General features: G+C 32.4%; 2 protein-coding genes and 1 long non-coding RNA gene across 4 annotated transcripts in view; 1 reads left to right on the top strand and 2 right to left on the bottom strand.

Moving 5' to 3' along the window:
- The window catches only part of LOC149477494 (lipase member H-like), a 28601-nt gene extending 3139 nt beyond the window's left edge, over nucleotides 1-25462 (bottom strand). Inside the window, exons 1-3 of the mRNA XM_089711075.1 lie at nucleotides 25338-25462; nucleotides 3515-3619; nucleotides 52-201 (exon numbers count right to left, since the gene is read on the bottom strand). Of these exons, the coding sequence (XP_089567201.1) occupies nucleotides 52-201; nucleotides 3515-3611 (247 nt within the window). The 5' untranslated portion in view covers nucleotides 3612-3619; nucleotides 25338-25462. The remainder of the gene's footprint in view (nucleotides 1-51; nucleotides 202-3514; nucleotides 3620-25337) is intronic.
- Nucleotides 1-26189, bottom strand: part of LOC149477485 (myrosinase 1-like) — a 305300-nt gene that overhangs the window by 139003 nt on the left and 140108 nt on the right. The gene's annotated exons all lie outside the window — the stretch shown is intronic.
- Nucleotides 11035-13292, top strand: LOC149477495 (uncharacterized). Its single transcript, XR_016317615.1, has 3 exons — nucleotides 11035-11595; nucleotides 11726-11787; nucleotides 11862-13292. It is a non-coding gene; the product is annotated as an uncharacterized LOC149477495 (long non-coding RNA).

The following is a 26189-nucleotide window of genomic DNA, read 5'->3' as shown; positions in this document are numbered from 1 at the left end:
TAGTCAATAACATAACTTTCACATTATATCTCAATTAAGTATATTCCTTACCAAAATTCTTATCATTAACTATAGCTTTGACCGCCGAAGAAACTGGGAGGTTTCGCCGATACACTCCCGTGGGGGTGACCCTCTGTATTGACACTTGCAACGCTGGGAGGGACTCTGCGGTGATGGTTGCGTTCTTTTGGACCCCTGGACCTGGAGACAAATATATCTCTAAGTAAAAATGTTTCTTTTGGACACCTGACCTGTATATAAATATATTTGTTATTAAAAAGGATTGGAATTGCTTACATGCAACAACTCTTTGTAATTATTAATATTAGTTTTAGGTACAACTATAATTAATACGGTTAGCAAGAATAGTTAGTCTAGGGTGCATTTACATTAAACGAACATAGAGCTAGAGCTAGAGCAAGAACATTATTTCCTGTTATTTTAGGATAAATATATATATAGTAAAGGATAACTCGTATTCAGTGTTGACTGTTGTCCAGTATTAGTACATTGCATACGTTTTAATTCGTTGCTTATAAGTTATACCTAACGATTCAGTGGTAACTAAATAAATAAAATAAATAATATATAAGTAACTGTAAATTATTCACATTATTATGTGGTGCACGGGGTATTGCCCTTTCGCATTCGTGAATCGTGTGTTTGTTCAAGCAAATTAAAAACAAAAAGTTTTAATTATTTTGGGAAGTGCATGTAAATTTAAGCAAGCAAATATATTATTTTATTTTTTGCATACATTTACATGAACTATAAATTCATAAGCTTTTGACTAAATATACTTGTTGTTTTAATTTATTTTAAAGAACTTCGGTAAGGCTGAAGCCAGAATGTCCTACTCCATCTAAAGGCGCTAATCCAAGGTGACATGTTGACAAGATCTAATAACATAAATGGATAATTAAGTATGATAGAAAATTATACATTTACACGGAAGTTTAAGAGTTATTTATAATTTATATACGTATAATAAAACATGTACAGTGGAGAGAGAAACACCATTTATAATAATTATCTTATAGGTGACGGGTAAATTAAGTGTCATAATTATCTGAAAATTACGTTTATAAAGTGAGGTAATTGTTCATGGGCTCATGGCAGTAATACTGTGGAAATACTCTTATCCAATACAATTAAAAAGTAGTTCGTGATTTTAATAAGTTATATATTATATACTAGCGGTCCGCCCCGGCTTCGCCCGTGGTACCTACATGTTTACACTATCCTATCTCTCAAGTTGGATCGAACTGCACATGGTGTGCGAATTTTATTATAATCGGTTAAGTGGTTTAGGAGTCCATTGAGGACAAACATTGGGACACGAGATTTATATATAGTAAGATTATAATTAATTATTAGCCCTTAAACTTTAGTCACAAATTTTGTCTGTTCATTACATTTTCCGAAATTATTCCTACATTCTCAATTATCGTAATGCTCTATGAAAAATCTAAATACCGTTAATATTGTGGAGTTATACATATATATTATTGTACACTTATTTTTAGCTCATTTCAAGCCCTTCAATGTGTATAAGGAACTATTCTCTAAATACTTACATCGTTATTTTTATTCTATTGTTCTTTATCTACACTTCCTAAGATTACCTATCATAATTCATTAGGCAGTTAAGGCAATCAAAAAATACAGCAAAATAGCCTGAATTATTTTTAGGCAAAAAAGATTACTTTCATTTATTTAAATTCACTATGATTAATAGGTCTGCAGTTATTTGGGCGCGTGCAATTATAAGCAAATTTCATGTCTATTCAACAATTTGGGGCAATGCACATAATGCGCCGTATCAAATCTAAGAAGAGTAATTTAATATCGAACAGTATGTTAGACTCATTGTACCGAAGAATCAATACATTAGTAGGATTAGTAGCCACTTATTTACACATATTAGTTATGTAAATATTTGATACACACTAAGCTCCTCCCCCGGCTTTGGTTGAGAAGACTTCATTTTAAGTTTCTTTTTTATATTAATGTGTATAGTTATAATTTATACTTCAAAAATCCAATTTATAGTTGAAGAATGTAAACAAACAGGTTTTATATAGCAAGAATACGCAAATCTCAGGAACTACTGGTTCGAAATTGAAAAAAAATGTTATGTTAGATAGTTCATAATATCGAAGGCTTTATGGCTATATAGCGTTAATCTTTTGTTTTTTACAGCTAGATTATATAGGAACAGTTATTTATTCTACGATAGTTTCAAAACTAAAGGGATTACGATCAAAGATTGATGTTCAAAGTATTCGTTCCTTACGTCATCCTGAGTGACAATAGCTTTACTTAAATTTTTAATTTTTTTAGTTTGTTTTGGTAGCGCGTTGGCATGTCCAACTTTTCATATATTCTAGTATCCAACGGTCTTAATAAACGAGCTTTCAACTATAATATTACAAAAAATATTTACAAGTTCTTCTTTTACAAAGTTGAAAGTTAAAGTTGAAATATGTATATTATGTAATAACTAGCTTTCCGCCCGCGGCTTCACCCGCTTTGTCTAAAACATAATAAATTATATACTAAAACCTTCCTCTTGAATCACTCTATCTATTAAAAAAAACGCATCAAAATCCGTTGCGTAGTTTTAAAGATTTAAGCATACATAGAGACATAGGGACATAGGGACAGAGAAAGCTACTTTGTTTTATACTATTTAGTGATAAGCAAAGTGAATTAATTAGATAAAAACATGACAGGTATTTATTGACAAATATCAGCCAAACTTTTGTAGGTATTTACAATGCAACTAAGTAGGAAGTAACTACAAGCATTTAATAGTTCAATTAGAATTCCTGTTCACAAAGTTGCAGTTTAATTACAAGAAATATAATATGTGTATTAATAACCTACATTTAACATATATTTTTCTGAATAAACGCTATATTTAGCGTGCCATACGATTTAATAGGCGACCTAGTGACCTTGCGACTTGTAATTGCAAATGTTACATTGCATGTAATAAAGGTTAGATAGCTAGTATTTTATTGTAAATTAATAGTTTTATTCGATAAAATAATAATCTAGTGGCTCCTATATTACGTATGAAGTATTTATGGCATTGTATAATATTACAATGTGTCCCGCGATTTCGCCCGCTTTAGGAATAATTTTATTCTATTTCGCAATATTTTTTATTGTTGATCGGCTCCTATTAGTTGTAACGTAGGTATTGTTATATATATGGATCAGGAGAGTGGTTTAATTTTATCATAAAAGATAAGAAAAAAAACACGCGACAAACATTTTTCAGATGTTTTCGCGCAATCGAGCTTTTTTAAAAGCTCTTTTAACTGGACTTTATTTTAAAAGAACAGCGTGATTACCGAACACGCATCAGAAGTGAAACTTCTTTGGCAAGATACCAAAATCGTCGCCTTACTCCATGACGTGACGGTATTGCCATGTCGCGACCTTGATAGTTTACTCTCAACGCGCCTAAAGAAGTTTCACCTCAGATAAATAAAGAATCACTTACAATCTGGAACCAATCCCACAGGTCTTCCTATATCTGGCTTGGGGTCGAAACAGTTCGTCAGAGTTGCGAAATATAGCAATGTTAGTATTGATAGCATTGTTGTTTCTGTAAAGAAATAAAAATAATTATACTATTATCCATACATATATGATACAAATAAATTGAATGTGTTGCTAAGCGTAAATCTCCAGAAAGACTCTTCCAATTAGGCGGATTTTTTTTTAATGTTTTTGTTAAGACACAAGGAAGGTTTTTTTTGAAGTGAAGCTTCTTTATCGGGGTTGGAAAAAATTTAGTGTAACATTTTTCCGTTACGCGCCATCTTTTTCTTATCCACGCGTGATTCGACGTATTTCTGTAAAGTTGCATATAGTAAATTATTTTTTGAAAAATAAGGTCATAAAGAAGTTTCACTTCTTAAGTACGTGTGTACACTAGTACACGCACACATTTTTATTTTTTATAATGAGTTCTTGTGGAAAGATAAGGACCAATAGGAAAGAACAACGCCTGCCGTGGCGCAGCTAGCATAATATAGCCGTATTATTAATACAAAGAAGCTGTGGTAGCTCATTGGTGAGGACCTTGGACTTCAAATCGATAAGTCGGAAGTTCGAAGCCAAACGACCAGGTAAAAATAGATTTTTCAATTTAGCTGTACATGTTGAACATCACCTTTGTGCGGTGAAGGAAAACGTAGTAAATAAATAAATCATTTATTTCACTTAAAAACAAATTAGAGCAATAATAATGAAATTGTATCCTACAAATAGATATTTCCAATAATTACAATGAAATTACATACAGATTGACAAATATACGACCTTAGATAAAATATCACATGTCTGTAGTCAATAGAAAAATAAAGTTAGATGAATTTACGTTCACAAGGAATGATTAGCATGACTTGCATAATGCATTATATATCAAAACGAAAAAAGAAAAAATTTAGTGCCATTTCGTTTTTTTAAACTACAAAGTACTATAATATACATTTATTATTTTTTAAAGGGTAAAACATGGTCCCACATTGTAAAAGATATATATGAATTTGTTACTTATGATAGAAAATGTGTGCATTGATGCAAATAACAATTGTATCTATGAGAAATTTTTTAATTAACTTTTGCAACTGTATCTTTGGAAACGATTTTTTTCATTGAATTATGAAGTCAAAGATCAGCTTCTTTATTAAAATTATTTCTGGTTACTGTTATCCATATCATTTACTAGATGTGCCCTGCGGTTTTACCCGCAGTGCTCCGCTCCTGTTGGTCTTAGCGTGATGATATATAGCCTACAGCTTCCCTCGATAAATAGGCTACCTAACACCGAAAGAATTTTTCAAATCGGACCAGTAGTTCCTGAGATTAGCGCGTTCAAACAAACAAACAAACTCTTCAGCTTTATTATATTAAGTACTAGCGGTCCGCCCCGGCTTCGCCCGTGGTACATGTTTACGTTTTCTCTACATATGAACCATCCTCGTACTTCAAGGAATATAATAAAAAAAGAATTATCGAAATCGGTTCAGCCGTTCTCGAGTTATGCGCTTACTTACTTTACGCTTACTTACATTTTGCGATTCATTTTTATATATAAGTTTACTGTTATTCATATCATTTATTATGTAAACATTTAAATTTCAAGGATACGTGTGTAAAACTACGGAAACGGTTGGAATTATTCATGAATTTACATTATAAATTATAATTATTATTATGAAACATTACATAAGAAATATTTAAATGTTTATTACGATATAGTTTTTGTTTCTTTGTGTTTCGACATTAATCAAATCGATTCTGGTATTTAAATATTTCAATTCAATATTATCGAAAATATCAATCAGTTTGGCAAAAAACGTAGATAAGAAATAGACAGAATTTTTATAGATGTAGTTTTTCTTTAATGTATGTACGAGTATGTAAGTAATAAGTATCTATATATATAAAAATGAAACCCGTTTTCCTTAGTCACGGCATCACGCGTGAACGGGTGGACCGATTTCGATAATTCTTTTTTTATTATATTCCTTGAAGTACGAGAATGGTTATTATGTAGAGAAAACGTAAATATGTACCACGGGGGAAGCCGGGGCGGACCGCTTGTATAATAATATAATTAGGTACACTGCCTGATTAGTAAACTTAGATTTAAGTAGGTATATGACTTGTGACTGCACTTTTATAAAATTGTTGTGTACATAAATCCAGGCAATAACCTTTAGTTGACTCAAATCTTCGTCAAACCGGATCACTTATAAGAAAAACAAACACAAACTCTCTTTTAAAAAACGATATATTAGAGTAAGTTTGCTTGGCAAATACTTTTAGTCTTTATTTAAGGTTCAGTTAAAAGTATTATACTTACTAATAATATAAATGCGTAAGTAATTCTGTCCGTCTCTTCTTCACGTCTCAACTACTGAAACGATTTGGATGAAATTTGGTACAGAGGTAACTTGAGACCTGAGAAAGGTCATAAGATAAAAGATATTTGTATCCCGGAAATTCCACGGGTATGGGAATAGATTTTTCTTTGACTACGCGGCGTATATTTTTTAAAGCTCACATGAAACCCGCACAGTGGCGAGGTAAAACTAAAAACCTTTGGATCGATTATATCATGCAAGGCATTGTAATTTAAAGGACATTTATTACAGTGTTATTATAAAAATTATGGACTTATAGGACGTCATAATTTATTAGGGCTACTCCATAAATCGATGTTGTATCGAAATCATAACTTTGTTATTTGAATGTTCGATTTGAAAAAATAACTTTTGTTTATACAGGGTGTCCCACTATTGGTATTCTAAGCGCGAAGGGACTTGTAGGTTTGCATACACTACGTACTGTTTAAGAACTACGTAAAAAATACTTAAACAACAAAATTCCGTCAAAAATTTTTTGCTTAATTTTTCCTGAAAAATTATGTTTTCTTCTCTAGCTTCGCGCAGCCGGTATATACCGCTTCTCTAATGGGAGCATTTTGTCTATGAAAACATAATCTTAAACGATAGCTCACGTGCTGGTGGCAAAATTGGCGGGCAAGAATTCATCTATTTGAAAAAAATGCGTCTGGAATTTTATAAGTATTTTTTACGAACTCAGCGTATGCAAAACTATAACCTCCTTTGAGCTTAGTATACCAACAGTGGGACAGTCTGTATAGCTATTTAGTGGCATGACAAAAGACGTGGGTTCGATACGCGCCTAGTGATCGAATTTGTTCTATTCTTAAAAAATGTCTCATGACAAGCTTATTTCTGAAAGATCACATCTAAATCCTCAAAAAAATTACAATATCAAGAAAAACTTATATTAATAAAACAAAACCGGGCAATTGTGTTTCTACAAGGAAAGTTTATCTCTTTTTAGCATATCTTGTAAGTATTTATCGTCCGAAATTTATTATAGCCTTGTTTCTTGCAAACAAATGGATGGATTTCACCAATTAAGGTGATGCTGTATTCTTCTTGAACCGATTTTCCTTAAAAATATGTTTTGAAACTAAAAAATGAGCATACGTTTAAGGCTTGAAATCGTAATAATATGTTACTCTAAACCACGTCTAACCTAACCAAAATTTTACTAATCAATTATCATCAACATCAAATATAAATTAATATTTCACGTTTACAACGCATCTAATTTGTGACATCTATTTATTGTTTTTTTTGCTTATTCTGAATACATTGGCTCATTAATTGCATTACTTAATTTCAAAGTAATTTCTACGATACTTTACTTCAGTGCGGCACAATCCTATGAATGAGCTTTGATGGCGTCATTTTATAGATCCATAAATAGGTTGGGTATTTGCATATGTTATTTATTATTGAATTATCAATTACTAAATGATATATCTGGTATTTTACTTGTATCTATGCTCATAAAAGTAGGTAGTACATAAGAACCTATGTATTGTTTTGAAGAATTATATTTTGAATTAGTGTTTTCTGGTTTGATTTTTTTTATTGCAACAAATTTGAATAATAATAAAAATTCGTTAAAAACTTTAATTTCTAAATCTACTTCTGTAAGTCTAGGTGACAACCGGAATGACGGAAGACGCGGGTTCAAATCCCGCCTCGTGATCGAGTTTTTTCTTTTCTTTAAAAAATTATAAAAATACACTTAATCCAAAGTAAATGTATACATTTTTAAGTATATACATATGTATTCTATTTATAGAAATCAATCGGAAATTACTAGAAGCCCAAAAAGTAATGCGAAGGGAATTACTGACATCTTTGTTTGATTTGTATAGCGTGTTTAATCATAATAAACAATTAATAATATAGAACAAGTTACTAATTCAATTAATTACACGCGCTGATTTTCTCATGTACATACCTATCAACCGCAAATCTATTATAAACTTGTATATTAATACGTGGTTATACGAATTAGTTAAATTAACGAGTTGAATTAACGAGTGACAATACACACATATACATAATGTTTTTTACGTTTTACAATGCTTTTTCTAATTTAAGTAGGTGATTATTTTTCTTCGCGATACGTGCAGTAGTTTACACTCGGGTGATTTTATTTTTAAAAAGGCTTAAACCGCAGATATACATGAATAATGTGAAAAAAAATATTTTAAAAAAATTGAATAAAATTAGATGATTTATTCAATTCGCCAAAACAGTAATTTATGTACAATTGAAAGCCTTCTGATCTTCTGATGTCTTTATAAAGCCTTTGTTGCAATAATATTTCAAACTCCGGCTCTTATCGAGTGAACTAATGCACGAGCCGAGCGAGCGAAGCGAGCGTGCCGTAGCTCGTACTACGGCCTGCGTAAATATTCAAATAGGCAGCGAGGAGCGAAGCGACGAGCGTGTTAGGTTCAAGCCGGGTATCCACTTAGGTTCGCCGTGGTTTGCGAACGCGCCCGCTCCGCAAACCAAACATAATGGATACGTCGTGATCGCGGGGCGCGACTGGAGCACGATCGGAGCACGGCGGAGCGCTCCGGAAGCGGTTTTTTGCGCGAACTCAAAGGGGAGCGCAGTTTGTTCGTGGACGCGAGCGTGTGTTTGTTAAGTTCGCAAACATGGAGTGGTCCGATGAAATGATGAATATATGCATTATTTCATTATTTCTTCTTCCCTTATTCATATTACCTTGCCAAAATTGAGGAGGTTGTATGTATTCCATCACAATATAATGTATCAAAATATAAGCTGCACTTCCTACTAATTCTGGAGGCGGCATGTTTGCACCGACCGTCTGTCGTGTGTCTACTGGAGACCGGAGCGCGGAATTTAGCGCTCCGACAGGAGCACTGATGTTGCAGCCTAAGTGTGTACACTGTACACGTTCACGTTCGCGGAGCACACATTGTTCGCGATCCACGGCGAACCTAAGTGGATACCCGGCTTAACAGTTAACACTAAAAATAATTAAATATATTTATTTTTAAAAGCTAATATTTATTTTACAGTACCTGCACTTCAATTATATTTATTACGAATTCAAACTAAACACTTAAATGTATTCAATTGAATTACATTACATTTTATTGTTTATTTATATTTCTCAGCTAGTTAAACATAGTGTTGAATGGATGATTGCACTTCCCATAAAATTATATTTTACGTCCAAGTTCCATAAAATATAGCTTATAGAAAAGTAAAGTATTGTAAATATATTTTTCCACCCTTTTCTAGACGAAGCATCGTGAGAACTTAGAAGAGGATCACTAATATTAACTACAAAGTTTTTTTTTGTATGTTTGTCATAAATAATAATATACCTACGCTACTTTGAAAATACTTTCATCGGTTGAATGATACACTATTAAACCGTAAAGGTCACATTTTTAATTTTTCCTTCCTTTCTTATTAAAATTAGCCTCTGGCCATTATTACCCTCAGAGGCATAAATTTGCGGCAAATTGTTTATGGGTCCTCTTCACAATGGGCAGCGTTGGCCCATCAAAATGATCGTCGATGTTTGCCGCCATTACGGAAATTACGAAAAATATCTACAATGACGGCCGACCTCTACACTATCGTGGTTGCCTCTACTCGTCCAAAGCTGCCCATTGTGATAGTAAGACGAAGTAAATGATGCGTAATGAATAGTCACGCAAAATGACTAGCAGTAGCTGTCATTATGTTACAGTAATAACTACCAAATATTACACATTATGTATGTAAAAAATAAGCAATAAGCTGATAAATATGCGGAAGCGCGCACCCGCGTCACGTATATTCTGTTTTTTGCATAGTTTTCAAAAATAATGAGTAGTTGGTAGGTATATACTTAAGTAGGTAATGACATTGATTCTTTTGACAGCTCAGCATCTAAACTTCCCGCCTATGTATATATTTTTCATGTCAATTTCATGTTTATTTTTATAGCAACCGAATTCATTAGTTATAACCTAGACTCATTAAAGAAAGATAGCGTTTTCACTGACGATGATAAATACCTACTTATTATTTTATGAATGAAAATTTAAATATTACAAATATCTCATAAAATTAAACATAAACACACCTTTGCATTAATATATAATTAATTGTGACATTACCTTCAACTTTTACCTTTAAAAATCAAAGTAAGGACGCTTAATCTAATTTTAACTAGTGTCCAAATATTTTGCATTTCAAATATGTATTAGTTTCTATCCTTCCCTTGGAAATAATTTTATTTATAAACTATGGTATACTTAACATTAACGATCACTAAGAATGTATTTATAAGCTTATAATATATTTGTAGAAGCTCTTAATATTAATAATTTCATTATTAGGATATCATAATATGATGCATTGTATATCCGTTTAACTGATAATCTTGGAAACCACAGACCACATACCTATATTATTAGCTATTCTTTCGTTTCCTTTTTGTTTTCTTATCGTTATAAATGTAACATTTTCACTGATAATTTTTTCTTATAGATATCAGAAGAGATGATTAGATATTTTACTGGTTTGTACTGTCATCCAAGTCAAGAGCCCAAAACAGGTTAAGTTTAAAATCTAAAGCTGAACTTGAACTTGACCGCTTGTAAGTTAAGAATATTTTTATTTCAAGTTTAACTATGTTTGCTTAGTGTCCCCTAAAAATAGACTATTGAACTAATTAATACCTTAAAATATATACATACATACATTTATAATATCTGGACACTTAGAACCCCATGGTAACTCTAGTTTTAACGTACATTGTTGAAACTTGTAATCTCACCGTAAACGTCTAATTGCACTTTACAAACAGCAGTTTCACTTGACATTAATACATAAAACCTAGGCATCTGTTGAACCTAGTTTTTCAAGTATACGAACTAGTATTTTTATCTTATCAAGATTCATGCAAGTAAATTTTGCCAGTTTAGGATTTCCATACGTCTTATTATCCAGTAGTGAAAGAGTAAAAAATAGACCCAGGATAAAACGCAAAAAAATATTTTATTTCATTGTCACACGGCTGTAACCTACTTTTAATAAAGAAATGTTTATTTTTATAAAATTTAAGGTGATGAATTAATTTTTCTAACATTTACGGCCCTTTTCAAACCTTCGTAATTTTTATATTATTAAAGTTGTCGTGATGAAAATTCTTGACAAGAAAGTTCAATAGTAACACAATACGTCTACCGTTTTAGAAACATGATTCCATGATATTTTCTCGATAGAAAAAAAATACAAAGTTCTCATTGTTATTTTTTTATAATCTCTAGCATCTTCAAAATAACAAACGTAAAGTTACGACTTTTTGGATATTAACTATAAAATATACAACCTATACGTCTACCGATTTAGAATTTTGAAATATGCGATGGTTTTGAAATAAACAAGAAATACTTGAAATTAGCGCGCGACCAGCCAATATAGCGAGAGCCGCCCTGTACCTTCCTACCCCGATCGCTGCACGAGTCATTCCCGCTACGGCCGTCACACGGGGAACTTGTGTCGCTCGCGCAATCGTAAAAAAGGGTGACAACACGATAAGACAAAATGAGACAAATGGGGACAATAAAGAAAATAAGAAGAAGAAACATAAAGGTTGGAGAAAAAAGAATGCTTACAATTGGAACAAATTAATGAAGAAGTTGGTTTTATTTTAAATTTGATGATAATTGTATTATAGACGATGTTTGATATGTACCCCTGTTTTAAGTACATAACGAATGTGTAAGATTTTTTTCATTTATACTTTATAGCATAGATAATCTTTTCAGAAATCCGGAATCCAGAAGGAAAATAAACCCACTGATTGTTCACAATGTGAACCCACTCCTTCGTAAGTACCTTTATTCAGTCAAAAATGTATGTTATCAACGTTCTACTGGTTTTATCGCATGATTCCATTTTTAGCAAAAAGCAACAAAGTGCAAAGAAATAAAAAATCATGGTGAACTTAGTGGAAGTATGGCGGACGTGATATGGAACAGGAGCTCATTGGAGTAGTATTATATTTAAAAAAAATACGAAAAAATTTCAAGAATTACATTTCTTAGTAGGTGGTAGATAAGTATGTTGTATAAAGAATTTGATGTTGATATTTATTTCATTTATACTTACTACACCTGTGCGGGAAATTGCTTAGTACTAAAACAGGTTTATATTCATATTTACATAGTAATGTGAGTTTTAATTTCGAAAAATTTTGTGTAAGTATATTAAATTGAGTTCCTGGGTGATCTGGAAACACAATTGGGCCCGGAAGATGGCGCTGCAGTCACTCCTCCTAATCACATGAACCGATTTGGATGAATATTTGTGTGCACATTTCATTGTTGTGGGATGATTGGTTGATTCGTTTTCACATTAGCTAATATTATGTATTTTTGTTGTAAACTTAATTTAATGTTTATAAAACATTATTATTGGTATAAATAAGCCAGTGTTCGTCTCAAATTGCTGTACCTGCCTAGTGCCTACCTACCCTACCAGGGCCTAACTTTGTTCTGGCTATTTTATTTTGATTATTTGTAATGAATAATAATTACAATTATAATAGAGTGCAAAAAATAAATACATGCGTCAATATATTTTGTGTTTTTTTTTAAACAATTTTTCTATTTAAAAAAATATCATTCCGACCGCGGCTTTGCCCGCTTGGAATTAGGTTATATCGTGAATCCTGTTTTATCCCACAGAAGTGTTCAGTTCGGATAAAAAGTATCCTATGTGTAAATCCAGGCAATTAGCTATATTTTATCAAAATTGGTAATGTAGTCTTGACGTGATTAAGTAACAACTAACAAAAAAATATACAAATTAACATCCAAAGTTTCGCATCAGTTTTACTGTATTAGTGATATCTTCCACTCTTGACTTTGACTGAGAAGAATTAGGGTTTATAACTTCTTTCAGAAATAGTACCTTTCATTTCTGGGCATGATGTAATATCTACGTCAGCATCAAATTCTATCTAAATCAATTCAGTAGTCCGCGTTATTGAGTACCATTTCATTTTTTCAGAGTAACAATATTTTTTGTTATTTTAAAGATTATTTATAACCTGTATTATTTTGTAATAAAGTAAACATTACGAAATAATTATAATTATTAATAATGTCTAAGTAGTTGTTGGAAAGAAGATTATTTGTTTATAAGCAAGAAAATAAAACTAATAAATCAACAATTGAATAAATGTATAACAATATTATAACTGTATGACGACTCCATACATGTTTGTCCCGAGTCGGCCAGCGGCAGCGCGGCGAGTTTGCAAGAATGACTTCGCGCACACCCGCGTTCGCGATAGCGAGCTATTAGACTCCGCCCGCCAAGCAGTGGATTTTTTTTTGTGTATCGTCTTAATATTCAAAATCTCTCCAGAATTTCCGAAGATTAATTCCTATAAACAACTGACAAAAATCTTTCTTCAATAAAGAATTTACGTAAGTAGTAAAAATAAACATAACTGAAATTTAAATCGAACACGGAACAACCACTTATTTCGACTCGTTTAGACATAACCTTGCCAAGGCGATTCAATTATATATTTAGCATATTAATATAATGTTCACACGTAATACTCAAGAGCAAGTAACATAGTTTACAAACAATACAATTTTGTTAATTGTACTAAGGCTATTACGTCAGCACATTGTTATTTTTTTTTATTTCCGTTTCCTTTAAATATTCATTCATATTTTATAAGAATTATAAAAGATGTATTTATGTTAAACGTGTACGAAAAATGCGGAAAAAATTAAGGCCGTTTTAGAAGATGGAAGGAGGAATGGACCTAAAGTGTCACCTTGTGGAACACCATATGGTTTTTGAACAAAAACTTAACTTTTGGATGGATAATTTTAGAATATATTTTGACTTTTTTTTATTTAGTTGCTGCTAGCTTCATCTGAAATCCATATTATAATAGAAAATCGTGTAGATCACTTATAATTCAAAAACTAGCCTGCCTCGATTAGGGTAAGTATTTTTAAAATTTGTTTAAATATACCTAACGGAATTACAGGTCTGTAATAAATTGCATATTTCTTTTTGACATGTGTTTGTTAATCAAAAGATTAGTAAAATATCAAATAGCCTAGTAACAGTTTTGACTAAAGTTCTTTAAATTATTTCAGTAAATTTCAGTCTAGCTATACATCATTTGACCTAAAACTTGATCATACCGTGCATACTTCAAGATCTTGACTATCCAAGCCACATGTTGAATCAAATATCTGTAAACTATTGGCTATTGTGAAAGTTTCTAGGTTATAGAGTCTGGCCAACCAAAGCTGAACCCGGTGTTTTTTATGTAGCGGCCACACTATGGAATGTCATCATGGCGTTTCTGCGTAGTTAGTTGTCAGTTTTGTTGAAAACTGTTCAAATCATTTGCTTTAATAACGTTTAAATCCTGCTGTGTTGTGTACCTAATGTACCTATATACTATGATCACCTTTAAGAATATCAAAAGTATCAAAATGTTTTTTTCCTACTAAAGCCGATGTTACCAGGTCCATATTTTTTAAATTTGCCGCCCTTTACTGGGTTCTGCAGCTTTGGCTGGCCAGACTCTATTAATCTCAATACTCAACAAATAAGGTTGGGTCGCCTAAGATCGGATGTGACATAAGATCGGATGCATGGAATAACTCGCAAACTAGGCAATATTCTCTACTGCTACCAACACTACTAGATCCGCCATTTTGTTCTGCCCCTCTCTTCACTCTGCGGCCGGCCAGCGACCAGACGGGACGTGTACACAGGTGATTCAGCAGAAAAGGTGTATTTTGTGGCGAAAATCGTCGATCCGATCTTACCTACAAAATTTTGATGGCTCATTGTGGAGAGTACTTTCATTGAAATAATGTAATTAATTATTTTGGGGCAGAATCTCTCCATCCCTCTTTCCAGCTCTTGACTGCGCCTTATGCAATAATGCGCAATAATTATTAACTTTTAATATATTTAACTATCCAATGACGCTATGACTATCAGACCTTAGGTACATTTTCATTATTTAGTCCTAGAACACGGAGGATAAAAGTTTGAGAAACTTAATTAGGATGAGGAGGGAAGACCGGACTAAAAAAACGCAATAAAAAAAAAACTTCTTTGTCAAATTTTTTGAGGAATTTCCTGACTCAATCATTGATGCTCAATGTATGGACGTAAGTCCGGATGTTTTCCTAATGTTAACATTATTATTAAACGCATAGAAGTGAAGATACTACATAGTCCGATCTTCGGCCGAACTGTTATTTTCTTCACTATGCGGTAAGTCGAAAAAAGTCTGCTTTTTAGGCTCTAAATTTGCTTAGATAGATAGCATCTACGCAAACCAAAAAATTAGGGGTTAAACAATATTTTCTTGTCATCAATTTACAGTTGACCGCAACAGAAAAACGACATCGAATCATGAGAAATAAAATAAAAAATACAGTACGTATAAAATTTTCGGCATATGCGTCCGATCTTAGGCGACCCAACCTTACCTTAAGGTTGGACTGACAGGGGTTTGTATTACTATGTGGTCATCCGAAGTGAAATAGTACTGGAATCTAATATATTACTTTGAAACTGCTTTTGAGTATGAACTAGAATCAAGTATATGCGTAGCTTTCCGCCTGTAGTTTCGCCAACGTTATTTAGAACTTAACAAATTATAATACACTATATTTTTCTCGAGAACGTCACAGAATGTAATTCGATGTAGCTGATATTTTTATACTAAGTATTATTTAATAATTAAATAAATACAGGTTTATTTATTTATAATTAAAAAGCAAACTAACGTTAAAAATTATACTCTAATCATAGTCTCTCCTCTTCCACTTCGCTCATTTTGTATTGAGATAATAAATACAATGTATAGCCTATGTGGCTCGGTAATTATTAATTTAAAACAAGTTTGTTCTTTAATCGATAGAGCAGTTTTTGAGCAGCTAATTGAAAGCACGTAATGATCGGATGAATGACCTTTAAATGCAGGGGCACAGGCCTTGTCGGTTAAGGCTGTCTACTGTCTAGTGTCTACCCTGCTGGCTGGTCAAATATGAGTAGGAATATACATATTATTATATTTTGTTATGACGCCGTTCTTTTATTTTTTGAAGTGAAACTTCTTGTCTAGGCGTGTTGAGATTAAAATTTCAAGTTCGCGTCATGGCAATAACGTCACGTCATGGAGAAATCTTTGAATCTTTCCAAAGAAGTTTCACTTCTGACACGTGTGCTCGGCTCACACGCTCTTTGTTTCACTATGTTTTACTTCTCTAATTGAAGCAATATAGAAGTCGATGAAGAACATCGTAAATATTATAATATCGGATATTAAAATCAGTTGAAATATCATAAAGAGACATCTAACGACATAAATAATTATAGAAATATAATTGTGAAATAATAATGATATTCAAGTGTATATTTACTATTTGATTCGTGATGACTGAATTATACCGGTCACGAGTAATCATAGATCATGAGATACAATGAGTCATCAAAAATGTTGATAAACTAATGCTAAAGTTTATACATTATTCCTCTTTTCACTACTGTATCAAAGGTTGTCTGGAAGAAGTAGTTCTGGAGCGATAAGACCGCGATTGTATTTTATTTTTGTTTCATTCATAAGTGCAATTAAAATAAATGAATATTTATACTTATACTGGTATTAAAAAATGTGTGCGTGTACTAGTGTACACACTTAAGAAGTGAAACTTCTTTATGACCCTATTTTTCAAATAATAATTTACTATATGCAACTTTACAGAAATACGCGTGGTAGGGATAAGAAAAAGATGGCGCGTAACGGAAAAATGTCACGCGCAACGAAAAAATGTTACACTAATTTTTTTTCCAACTTTTTCACTTCAAAAAGAAATAGGTACTAAGTATCCTAATATTTAAAAATTCTTGTTTGTTCTTATTGTACCTGTTGTTTGAAATCAATGAAATAGTGCTGCGTTTCATTGCTACCTTGCATATGTCGTGGCCATATCGTATATTTGCTCATTTCATGAAATGGCCAACATAACTCAAACTCAAACTCAAACATTCATTTATTCAATTAGACTACTATTTAGTAGCACTTTCGAATCGTCATTACATAGTATTTTTAACATTTACCACCGATTCGGAAAGCAGTATCTATGGAGAAGAATCGGCAAGAAACTCCATAGTTGCTCTTTTAAATAATGTCAATAAATTTACATAATATGTAACTTATATCTACCTAACTACATAATATGCCAAAGAACTGTCCTGTGGTGTTTACGCGACAACCCTCCATGGGTCTCTATCGTCCATATATTCCTGAATACTGTAGTACGCTCTCTGAACTAGTACATTTTTTATGTAAGTTTTAAATTTAGAACTACTAAACTCTTTAATATTGTGAGGAATTCTATTGTATAAGCGTATACCTTGACCCATAAATGAATTTTTAACTTTAGCTAATCGGAAAAATGGCATTTCAATTCTATTCTTGTTCCTTGTGCCATAATCGTGTCTATCTCCTACTCTTGTGTGTAAGTCAGAGCTTTTGTGTACATGCAAAATATTATTAAATATATACTGTGATGGTACAGTAAGGATACCAGTATTCTTAAAATGATCTCTTAGTGAGTCCCGAGCACGTAAATTATATATAGAGCGAATGGCTCTTTTCTGTAAGATAAATATAGTTTCTATATCTGCAGCCCTGCCCCACAGTAGAATTCCATAGGACATAATGCTATGAAAGTAGCTGAAATAAACCAATCTAGCCGTATCTTCATCGGTGAGATGCCTTATTTTTCGGACTGCATAAGCAGCAGAACTGAGCTTACCTGCAGCGGTGTTGACATGGGCTCCCCACTGCAGTTTCTCGTCCAATGTTAACCCTAGAAATACAGTAGACTCAGTAGGATGCAATACCTCCCCGTTCAAGGTAATATCTCTGTTCAACTTTTTTACATTAGGAAGTAAAAATTCCACACAAGTGGTTTTTTTGGCATTTAATAATAAATTATTGGCAGTAAACCATTCAGATATGTGTAAAAGAGCACTGTTCACTTCGTCAACATTTGGGTCATGCCTATCCACATTAAAAATTAATGAGGTATCATCTGCAAACAGAACTATTTCACACCTATCCTGCAAATAATAGGGAAGATCATTGATATATACCAAGAACAAGAAGGGACCTAAAATTGACCCCTGTGGAACACCAATGTTAATTGACGCACCGCTAGAACGCTCTCCATTAACAACTACAGTCTGTATCCTATCATGCAGGTATGACGCTATGAGGTTCTGGGCTTTTCCTTTAATTCCATAGTGATTAAGTTTACGTAACAAAGTACAATGTTCAACGCAGTCAAATGCCTTGGAGAGGTCACAAAATATCCCTAGAGCATTTTTTGAGTTTTCCCATGCCTTATATATATGTGTTAGAAGTGCAACTCCAGCATCTGTGGTTGAGCGCCCCTTTGTGAAACCAAACTGTTTGGTGTGCAGTAAATTATTAGATGCAAAATGACTACTCAATTGGTTTAATATTAACTTCTCGAATACCTTACTTAATGTTGGTAAAATAGAGATAGGTCTATAATTGTTACAGTCTTCTTGATCGCCCTTCTTAAAGGTCATAGTTTGATCAGATCGTTAAATCGTCAACGTTTCACGATTTGGTCATCGACATTTGGCCAGATCGTATAAAATATAGGTTAGGTTAGGTTAGACTTTAATAAACAACGCCAGAAGCGAATCGCTTTTTAAAAAAGAAACAAAAATGGTCGCATTTCGTGAAATGGCCATCCACGTTTGGCCAGATCGACGATCTGGCCAAATGTGGATGACCAAATCGTGAAACGTTGACGATTTAACGATCTGGCCAAACTAAATTGGCCATTTCATGAAATGAGCAAATCTACGATATGGCCACGACACATACATGAAATAATAATAAATTATAATGTTCCAGCAATCCTTTGTCAGTATATCTCAAATTACCCTTCAAGAATTGAAAGAAGAATCACAAAGAACAATTCATATATTTTGCTGCTTCCTTAACATAATACTTATTTGACTCTAACTGCGTATACATACACCTTAATACCGAAGTTAATAACCTTGCTTTTCATTGTTACAATATTTTTATGAACGAAAAATTCAAATAACTTCACAAACAGTAGTTTAGTAATGATTTAACAACCAACATTGATCTTAACCCAAAAATTAACGCAAAATTAATTCCGTAAACATGCAAAGTATCTTGCTTGGCCTATAATTTAATCACGAAGTAAAAAACAAACATTTTTTATTCATAATTAATCCGTCAGTCCTCGGATCACAGACACAATAGAATATCTATTGAACTGATAAATTAAAAAAAAAAAACGTGTGTGCAGAGCGCATGTGTTCGAAGTGAAACTTCTTTGGCAAGATTCAAAGATATCAAAATCGTCGCCTTACTCCATGACGTGACGGTATTGCCATGACGCGACCTTGATATTTTACTCTCAACGCGTCTAAAGAAGTTTCACTTCAAAAATTTTGAAAAGAGCTGCTCGATTCGTATCCGTATAGTTTTATTTATTTTTATTTTACATACATGGAAAAATATCCTCCTTTAAAAGCCTGGATGTAAAATAAATAAATAATAATAAATAATAAATAAATAAAATCTTTATTTGAATTCATACATAAGTTTGTTTGTAAGTTCGTAGGTAATAAAATCGCAAGATAATAATGCCAATTAACCAGAATAAACCTTTTGTTGACATTTGCAACAAAAATGTTGATACACCAAGGTTGTTCATCTTGCTCAAGGCCCATATTATTCATTGTAAATTATTTTTCTAACGGACTAATATAATTAATACAAAAATACGTGTGTGCCCGTGTGTGTACACGTGTCAGAAGTGAAACTTCTTTGGCAAGATTCAAAGATACCAAAATCGTCGCCTTACCCTTGACGTGACGGCATTGCCATGACGTGACCTTTTATTTCTACAAAGATAAGTTATCTATTTATCGAGTAGGTACCTAGTTACTAATATTAATCACAAGCGGTCCGCCCCGGCTTCGCCCGTGGTACATATTTACGTTTTCTCTACATAAAAACCATCCTCGTACTTCAAGGAATATAATAAAAAAAGAATTATCGAAATCGGTTCAGCCGTTCTCGAGTTATGCGCTTACCAACACATTTTGCGATTCATTTTTATATATAAGAAGAAGAAGAAGAAGAAGATTACTCCCACAAATACTCATTTGTTAAAAACAACAATTTATTTTTTTACTACAGATACCTACCTACAATTAAAATTTGCAGTATAAATAATAGATCAAGAGCCCACGACGGCCAGACTTTCCTTTCTTTCGGAAAGTTGAAAGTTTCTCTGTATATGTCTCCGATACAGATAAGAACGACCAGCGACTATCAAGTTTGGGTTGTGGTTACTTTGGCAGGAAACAGGTAGTGAAGGTGTATAAAATAGTACCTAACTTTCATTATAGTTTAAAAGCTAAATTTTATATATGTTACTTGGGGACCTATAAAAAGACATTACCTTAAGAGCCAGACAGTTTTCATGGTTCTTACATCTAGCCAGACACATTTAAAAAATAACTAACATATCATCAAATTCACATAACTACCTAAAAGCGTAACAAATATGAAATAACCCACTAAAAACATTAGTTAACTATAATTATTAAAAAAATAAAAGTATAATATATAAGTAATAAAGTTATTACTTATCTTTTACTTAGACTTATGTTGATGGAATTTCACGTATCCCGATGACTTTTTTATTGTGTCATCGAGATACGTGAAATTTCATCAACATAAACCCCCGTAAAAGATAAGTAATAACTTTATTACTTATATATTATACTTTTATTTTTTTAATAATTATAGTTAACTAATGTTTTAGTGGGTTATTTCATATTTGTTACGCTTTTAGGTAGTTATGTGAATTTGATGATATGTTAGTTATTTTTTAAATGTGTCTGGCTAGATGTAAGAACCATGAAAACTGTCTGGCTCTTAAGGTAATGTCTTTTTATAGGTCCCCAAGTAACATATATAAAATTTAGCTTTTAAACTATAATGAAAGTTAGGTACTATTTTATACACCTTCACTACCTGTTTCCTGCCAAAGTAACCACAACCCAAACTTGATAGTCGCTGGTCGTTCTTATCTGTATCGGAGACATATACAGAGAAACTTTCAACTTTCCGAAAGAAAGGAAAGTCTGGCCGTCGTGGGCTCTTATATTATAATAATATAAATTGACAAACATACAATCCATCTTAATATCACACATGTTTTTGTTACAAAGAAAAATAATTGCTTAGATATTATATCTCTCACAGTATCATGTTAATTTTTTATTCATAAAAATATATTAAAAAGACAATGACCTCGTTCTTATTAGAATTTATAGGTATGCTTTTAATAGATAACTAGCGGTCCGCCCCGGCTTCGCCCGTGGTACCTACATATTTCGGAATAAAAGGTAGCCTATGTTCTTTCTCATGGTCTAAAGAATTGTCTTGTCATTGTCTGTGCCAAATTTCATCAAAATCGGTTGAGAGGTTTAAGCGGGAAAGCGTAACAGACAGACAGACAGTGTTACTTTCGCATTTATAATATGAGTAGGGATGTAGATATTATAATGTAACAGATAATATTAAAAATTCTTGTAGATTAATAATAATTTTTTCATAAAGTACCTATCTAAAAATTGTATTTATTAGCTTTCCTTGATATTATAGGTAACTAGGTTTCCGCCCGCGGCTTCGCCCGCGCAGTCAAAGCCGCATAGTTCCCGTTCCCGTGGGATTTCCGGGATTGCGTCATTTTCCCGGGATAAAAAGTAGCCTATGTCCTTTCTCGGGTATCAAAATATCTCCATACCAAATTTCATGAAAATAGGGTCAGTACTTTAGGCGTGATTGAGTAACAGACAGACAAACAGAGTTACTTTCGCATTAATTATAATATTAGTATGGATATGGACTTCGTTTAATATATTTGAAGACTTTTGTAGTAGGTAATATTTCTTGCTTCTACGTATTTTACATTTTTTATGGACACACTAGACTCTTCACTGTTATTAACCAGAAAAAAATTGAGGAACATTAAAACTATACATTGAATTCCGTCGTTTTTCGCTTTGGTTGGAATTATGTGGTTTTCGGTACTTGTTTGATACAAACATACCAAAAATGCTGCATCATTATAATAATACTAGCTTTCTGCCTGCGGCTTCGCCCGCGTTTTCAAAAAAAACCCGCATAGTTCCCGTTCCCGTGGGATTTCCGGGATAAAACCTAGCCTATGTTACTCGTGGATAATGTAGCTTTCGAATGGTGAAGGAATTTTTAAAATCGGTCCAGTAGTTTATGAGCCTATTCATTACAATCAAACAAACAAACAAACAAAGTTTTCCTCTTTATAATATTAGTGTAGATTACTATAAAAGTAAACTATGGATATGATATAATTGGATTTAAACGGAAGGAGGATAAACCAGAGACCTTGCTCGGATTAACAGTGGCATCATGATATAAGAGCATTATTATCTACTAGCTTTCAGCCCGCGGCTTCGCCCGCGTTTTCAAAAAAATTCCGCATAGTTCCCGTTCCCGTGGAATTTCCGGGCTAAAACCTATCCTATGTGTTAATCCAAGTTACCCTTTATATGTGTGCTAATTTCATTGTAATCGGTTCAGTAGTATTTGCGTGAAAGAGTAACAAACACACACATACCTACACATCCTCACAAACTTTCGCATTTATAATATTAGTAGGAAGTAGGATTCGATGACAAAAGTATACGAGTAATAGTAGTACACACACACTAGCCTGTGGGCTTTCTGGGATAAAACCTATCCTATGGCCTATCTTTACTCAGGTCCAAAGCTATCTCTGTACCAAATTTCATCCAAATCGGTTCAGTGGTTGAGGCATGAAGAAGAGATACACATACAGAGTTACTTTCGCATTGCACATGCAAAAAATTCTTATTTTAAAGGGATAATTGGATATTATGTGGAAATATCTCTCTTGGCAGGCAGACGCTGACGGCTAAACTGCAGTAACTACCTAACTACCTACTTTTATTTACGATAAACTATAATTGATCTGAATATAAATATTTGTTTAGGATTTCAGTTATCATTAGCATAGCATTATAAATAATAACACATAAAAATACATTTTTACAAAATTATGAGACGATGCAAGGTCGTCAGAGAGGGTCGTAATAAGATACCTACGTAAATATTCGATGTTTATTGATTCATAAGAAATTTTATTCTAAATTCATAGATTAACACATAATTAAAAATTAAATAAATACGTACAATATTTTTAAGTCAATAGGAATATTGTTATTCCTTAGTAATTAACTTTTCTGAAGTAGAATTTTACATTTTTACCCGCAGTGCTCCACTCATGTTGGTCTTAGCGTGATGATATACAGCCTATAGCATTCCTCGATAAATGGGCTATCTAACACCGAAAGAATTTTTCAAATCGGACCAGTAGTTCCTGAGATTAGCGCGTTCAAACAAACAAACTCTTCAGCTTTATAATATTAGTATAGATAATATAATTCTTGTGCCATTTAATAAAGATCACTTAAACCATTTACTAGTGAAAAGGTTACAAGCATACGGAAAGTTAATAAATTATTTTAACTTTTTTATCTATACAAATATTATAAAGAGGAAAGGTTTGATTTTTTGTTTGTTTGTTTGTATGAATTGAATAGGCTCCGAAACTACTTGGCAGATTTGAAAAATTCTTTCACTGTTGGAAAGCTACATCATTTCTGAGTGACATAGGCTAGGTTTTATCCCGGAAATCCCACGGGAACGGGAACTATGCGGGTTTTTTTTTTGAAAACGCGAGCGAAGCCGCAGGCGGACAGCTAGTTATTTATAAATTCCGTTCGCTGGATGTATTGTATTGTAAAATGTAAAGGGACCTTTCCTTTCTATAAATTTAAATACATATTTACAATTAAAAAAATACACAGTTCTCTTCTTTAATCTTTTGTATTACCTATGTGTTGTTACGTAATGGATCCTTGTCACTCTTAAATAAAGATTTATTTATTTATATTATATTTTGCCCCCCTAAAACTCAATTCAATAATATAAAAATGAATCCCAAAATGTGTTTATTATTGTGTGCTCGTATTCATTCTAAGTATTTTTATAAAACTGTCCTGTCATGGTAATTTTGTAATTTGTAATGAAAACGAAACGAACCTTTTTTATGAAAAATTTTGTTTCATATTTCGGTAGACCGTATGAAAATAAATAGGTACATTTTTATAACCATTAGGTTATAAGGCTGTTCTGGCAGAAAAACTGGTCAGCTAGTGTTAATAAAAAACGCTGTTTTTAAAACGTAAGTATGCAAAAATGAGAAAATGGAAGGTCAAAATATGCAACAAGTCAGAATAAGGAAAACTCAAAAACAAAAAAATATCTACGCTTCGAAATCAAAATCTTCCGTCGTTTTGGTGACGTCGGTTAATGACCCAAAATAATAAAATATCCATACTAATATTATAAATGCGAAAGTAACTCTTTCTGTCTGTCTGTTACTCAATCACGCCTAAACTACTGAACCAATTTTCATGAAATTTGGTATGGAGATATTTTGTTGTTTGGTGATATATTTTATACCCGAGAAAGGACATAGGCTACTTTATATCCCGGGAAATTGACGCAATCCCGGAAATCCCACGGGAACGGGAACTATGCGGGTTTTTTCTTTGACTGCGCGTGCGACGCCGCGAGCGGAAACCTAGTATTATAGGTATACTTATAGTACCGATATATCATACTAATATTATAAATGCGAAAATTTGTGAGGATGGATGGATGGATGTTTGTTCTTTCACGTATTTGTATTATGAATTACTGTTAGAAAATAAAGCTTATTTCGTATAAATTTGAGAGAAATAAGAGTTTTTTTTACCCAACTGTTGAATAAAAATTATACCGGCCGAATTGAGAACCTCCTCCTTTTTTGAAAATGGAAGAGGTTGGTTAAAAATAATAATTAGGAAAAATGCGTGAGCTATTCGAACTAAGAAACTTTGTTATATTTTATAGATATTTTATCAATGAAACCCAGACATTTATTTAATCAAGCAGATTTTTAAACGCTTTTGCACGAAAATTTGTTTCTAATTTCCAATTATTCTTTTTATTTTGATTTAACTTCATATTAGTAATTTTTTATATTAAATGTTAATTAAAAATAAAATATAAAATCTAACTTATTTAAAGTGCGATGCATTCTACCCTCTACCTTCATTTTATCTATTTTTTTAAATAATACTTATAACTATGTAATATAAAACATAACAAACCTATATAAAAACACAAATCACAAACCGCACTACAGAACACAACACCACAGATACAAAAATATATTTCAATCGATTTTATTAAAAATAAATTTAACGTTAGATACGGGTGAAGTTACGAAATGAAGTAGCAAGTTTAAGGACAAGGATACGAGCATGCGTCTGCGCAGGTGAGCGTTATGCTAGAGTGCAGCAAGATAATAAATAAACAAAATAAATATTGATATTCAATATATAGAATTTATTTTTTACGCAATTGGTTGGTATAATTTCGTATTTAATTTGATATTTTGTAATTTTAGTCTCAATAAAAATTCGAGGTTGCAATAAAATTACTAAAATGTATGCTAGTTAGTAAATATTTACGTAAAATTAATTAATTCATATACAATTATCATCATCCAAATTCCAGAAAATAAAAATGAAATCTATTGAAAAGCAACGCAATTAAATTGGGTCATAATTTAGGTAATCTATACCAATAATAAAATTGGAGTGTTGGTCATATTAAAATATCCTCTTTTAACTAAATGCATATGGATGTGTACATGCCATTGCATATTACCAAAATAGTAATTTTTACAATTTTGTCTGTCTATCGATCTGTTTGTTCTGGATAATCTTTGGAATGGCTGGATCGATTTTGATTTGAAAGAAAAAAGTCATTTACGCGGGTGAAACCGCGGGACCCAGTTGATTACTACATACTTACCATTATATGGGTATTCCAAGTTTCTACTAAAATCCCACATAATAAATATTTATTGCAATATAATAATTACATACATAAATACATACAAAAAAAAAGACGGGTTGCACTCCGGGAGTGCCGGCAGAAGTGAAAACTTGATTATT

Source organism: Colias philodice, chromosome 25 (assembly GCF_061535455.1).
Source record: "Colias philodice isolate Cphi_HAF_F1 chromosome 25, ilColPhil1 Martin Lab GWU primary, whole genome shotgun sequence".
Taxonomy (NCBI): Eukaryota; Metazoa; Arthropoda; class Insecta; order Lepidoptera; family Pieridae; genus Colias; species Colias philodice.
Note: the sequence above shows the minus strand (reverse complement) of the source record. Positions and strands in the feature narration are given on the sequence as shown.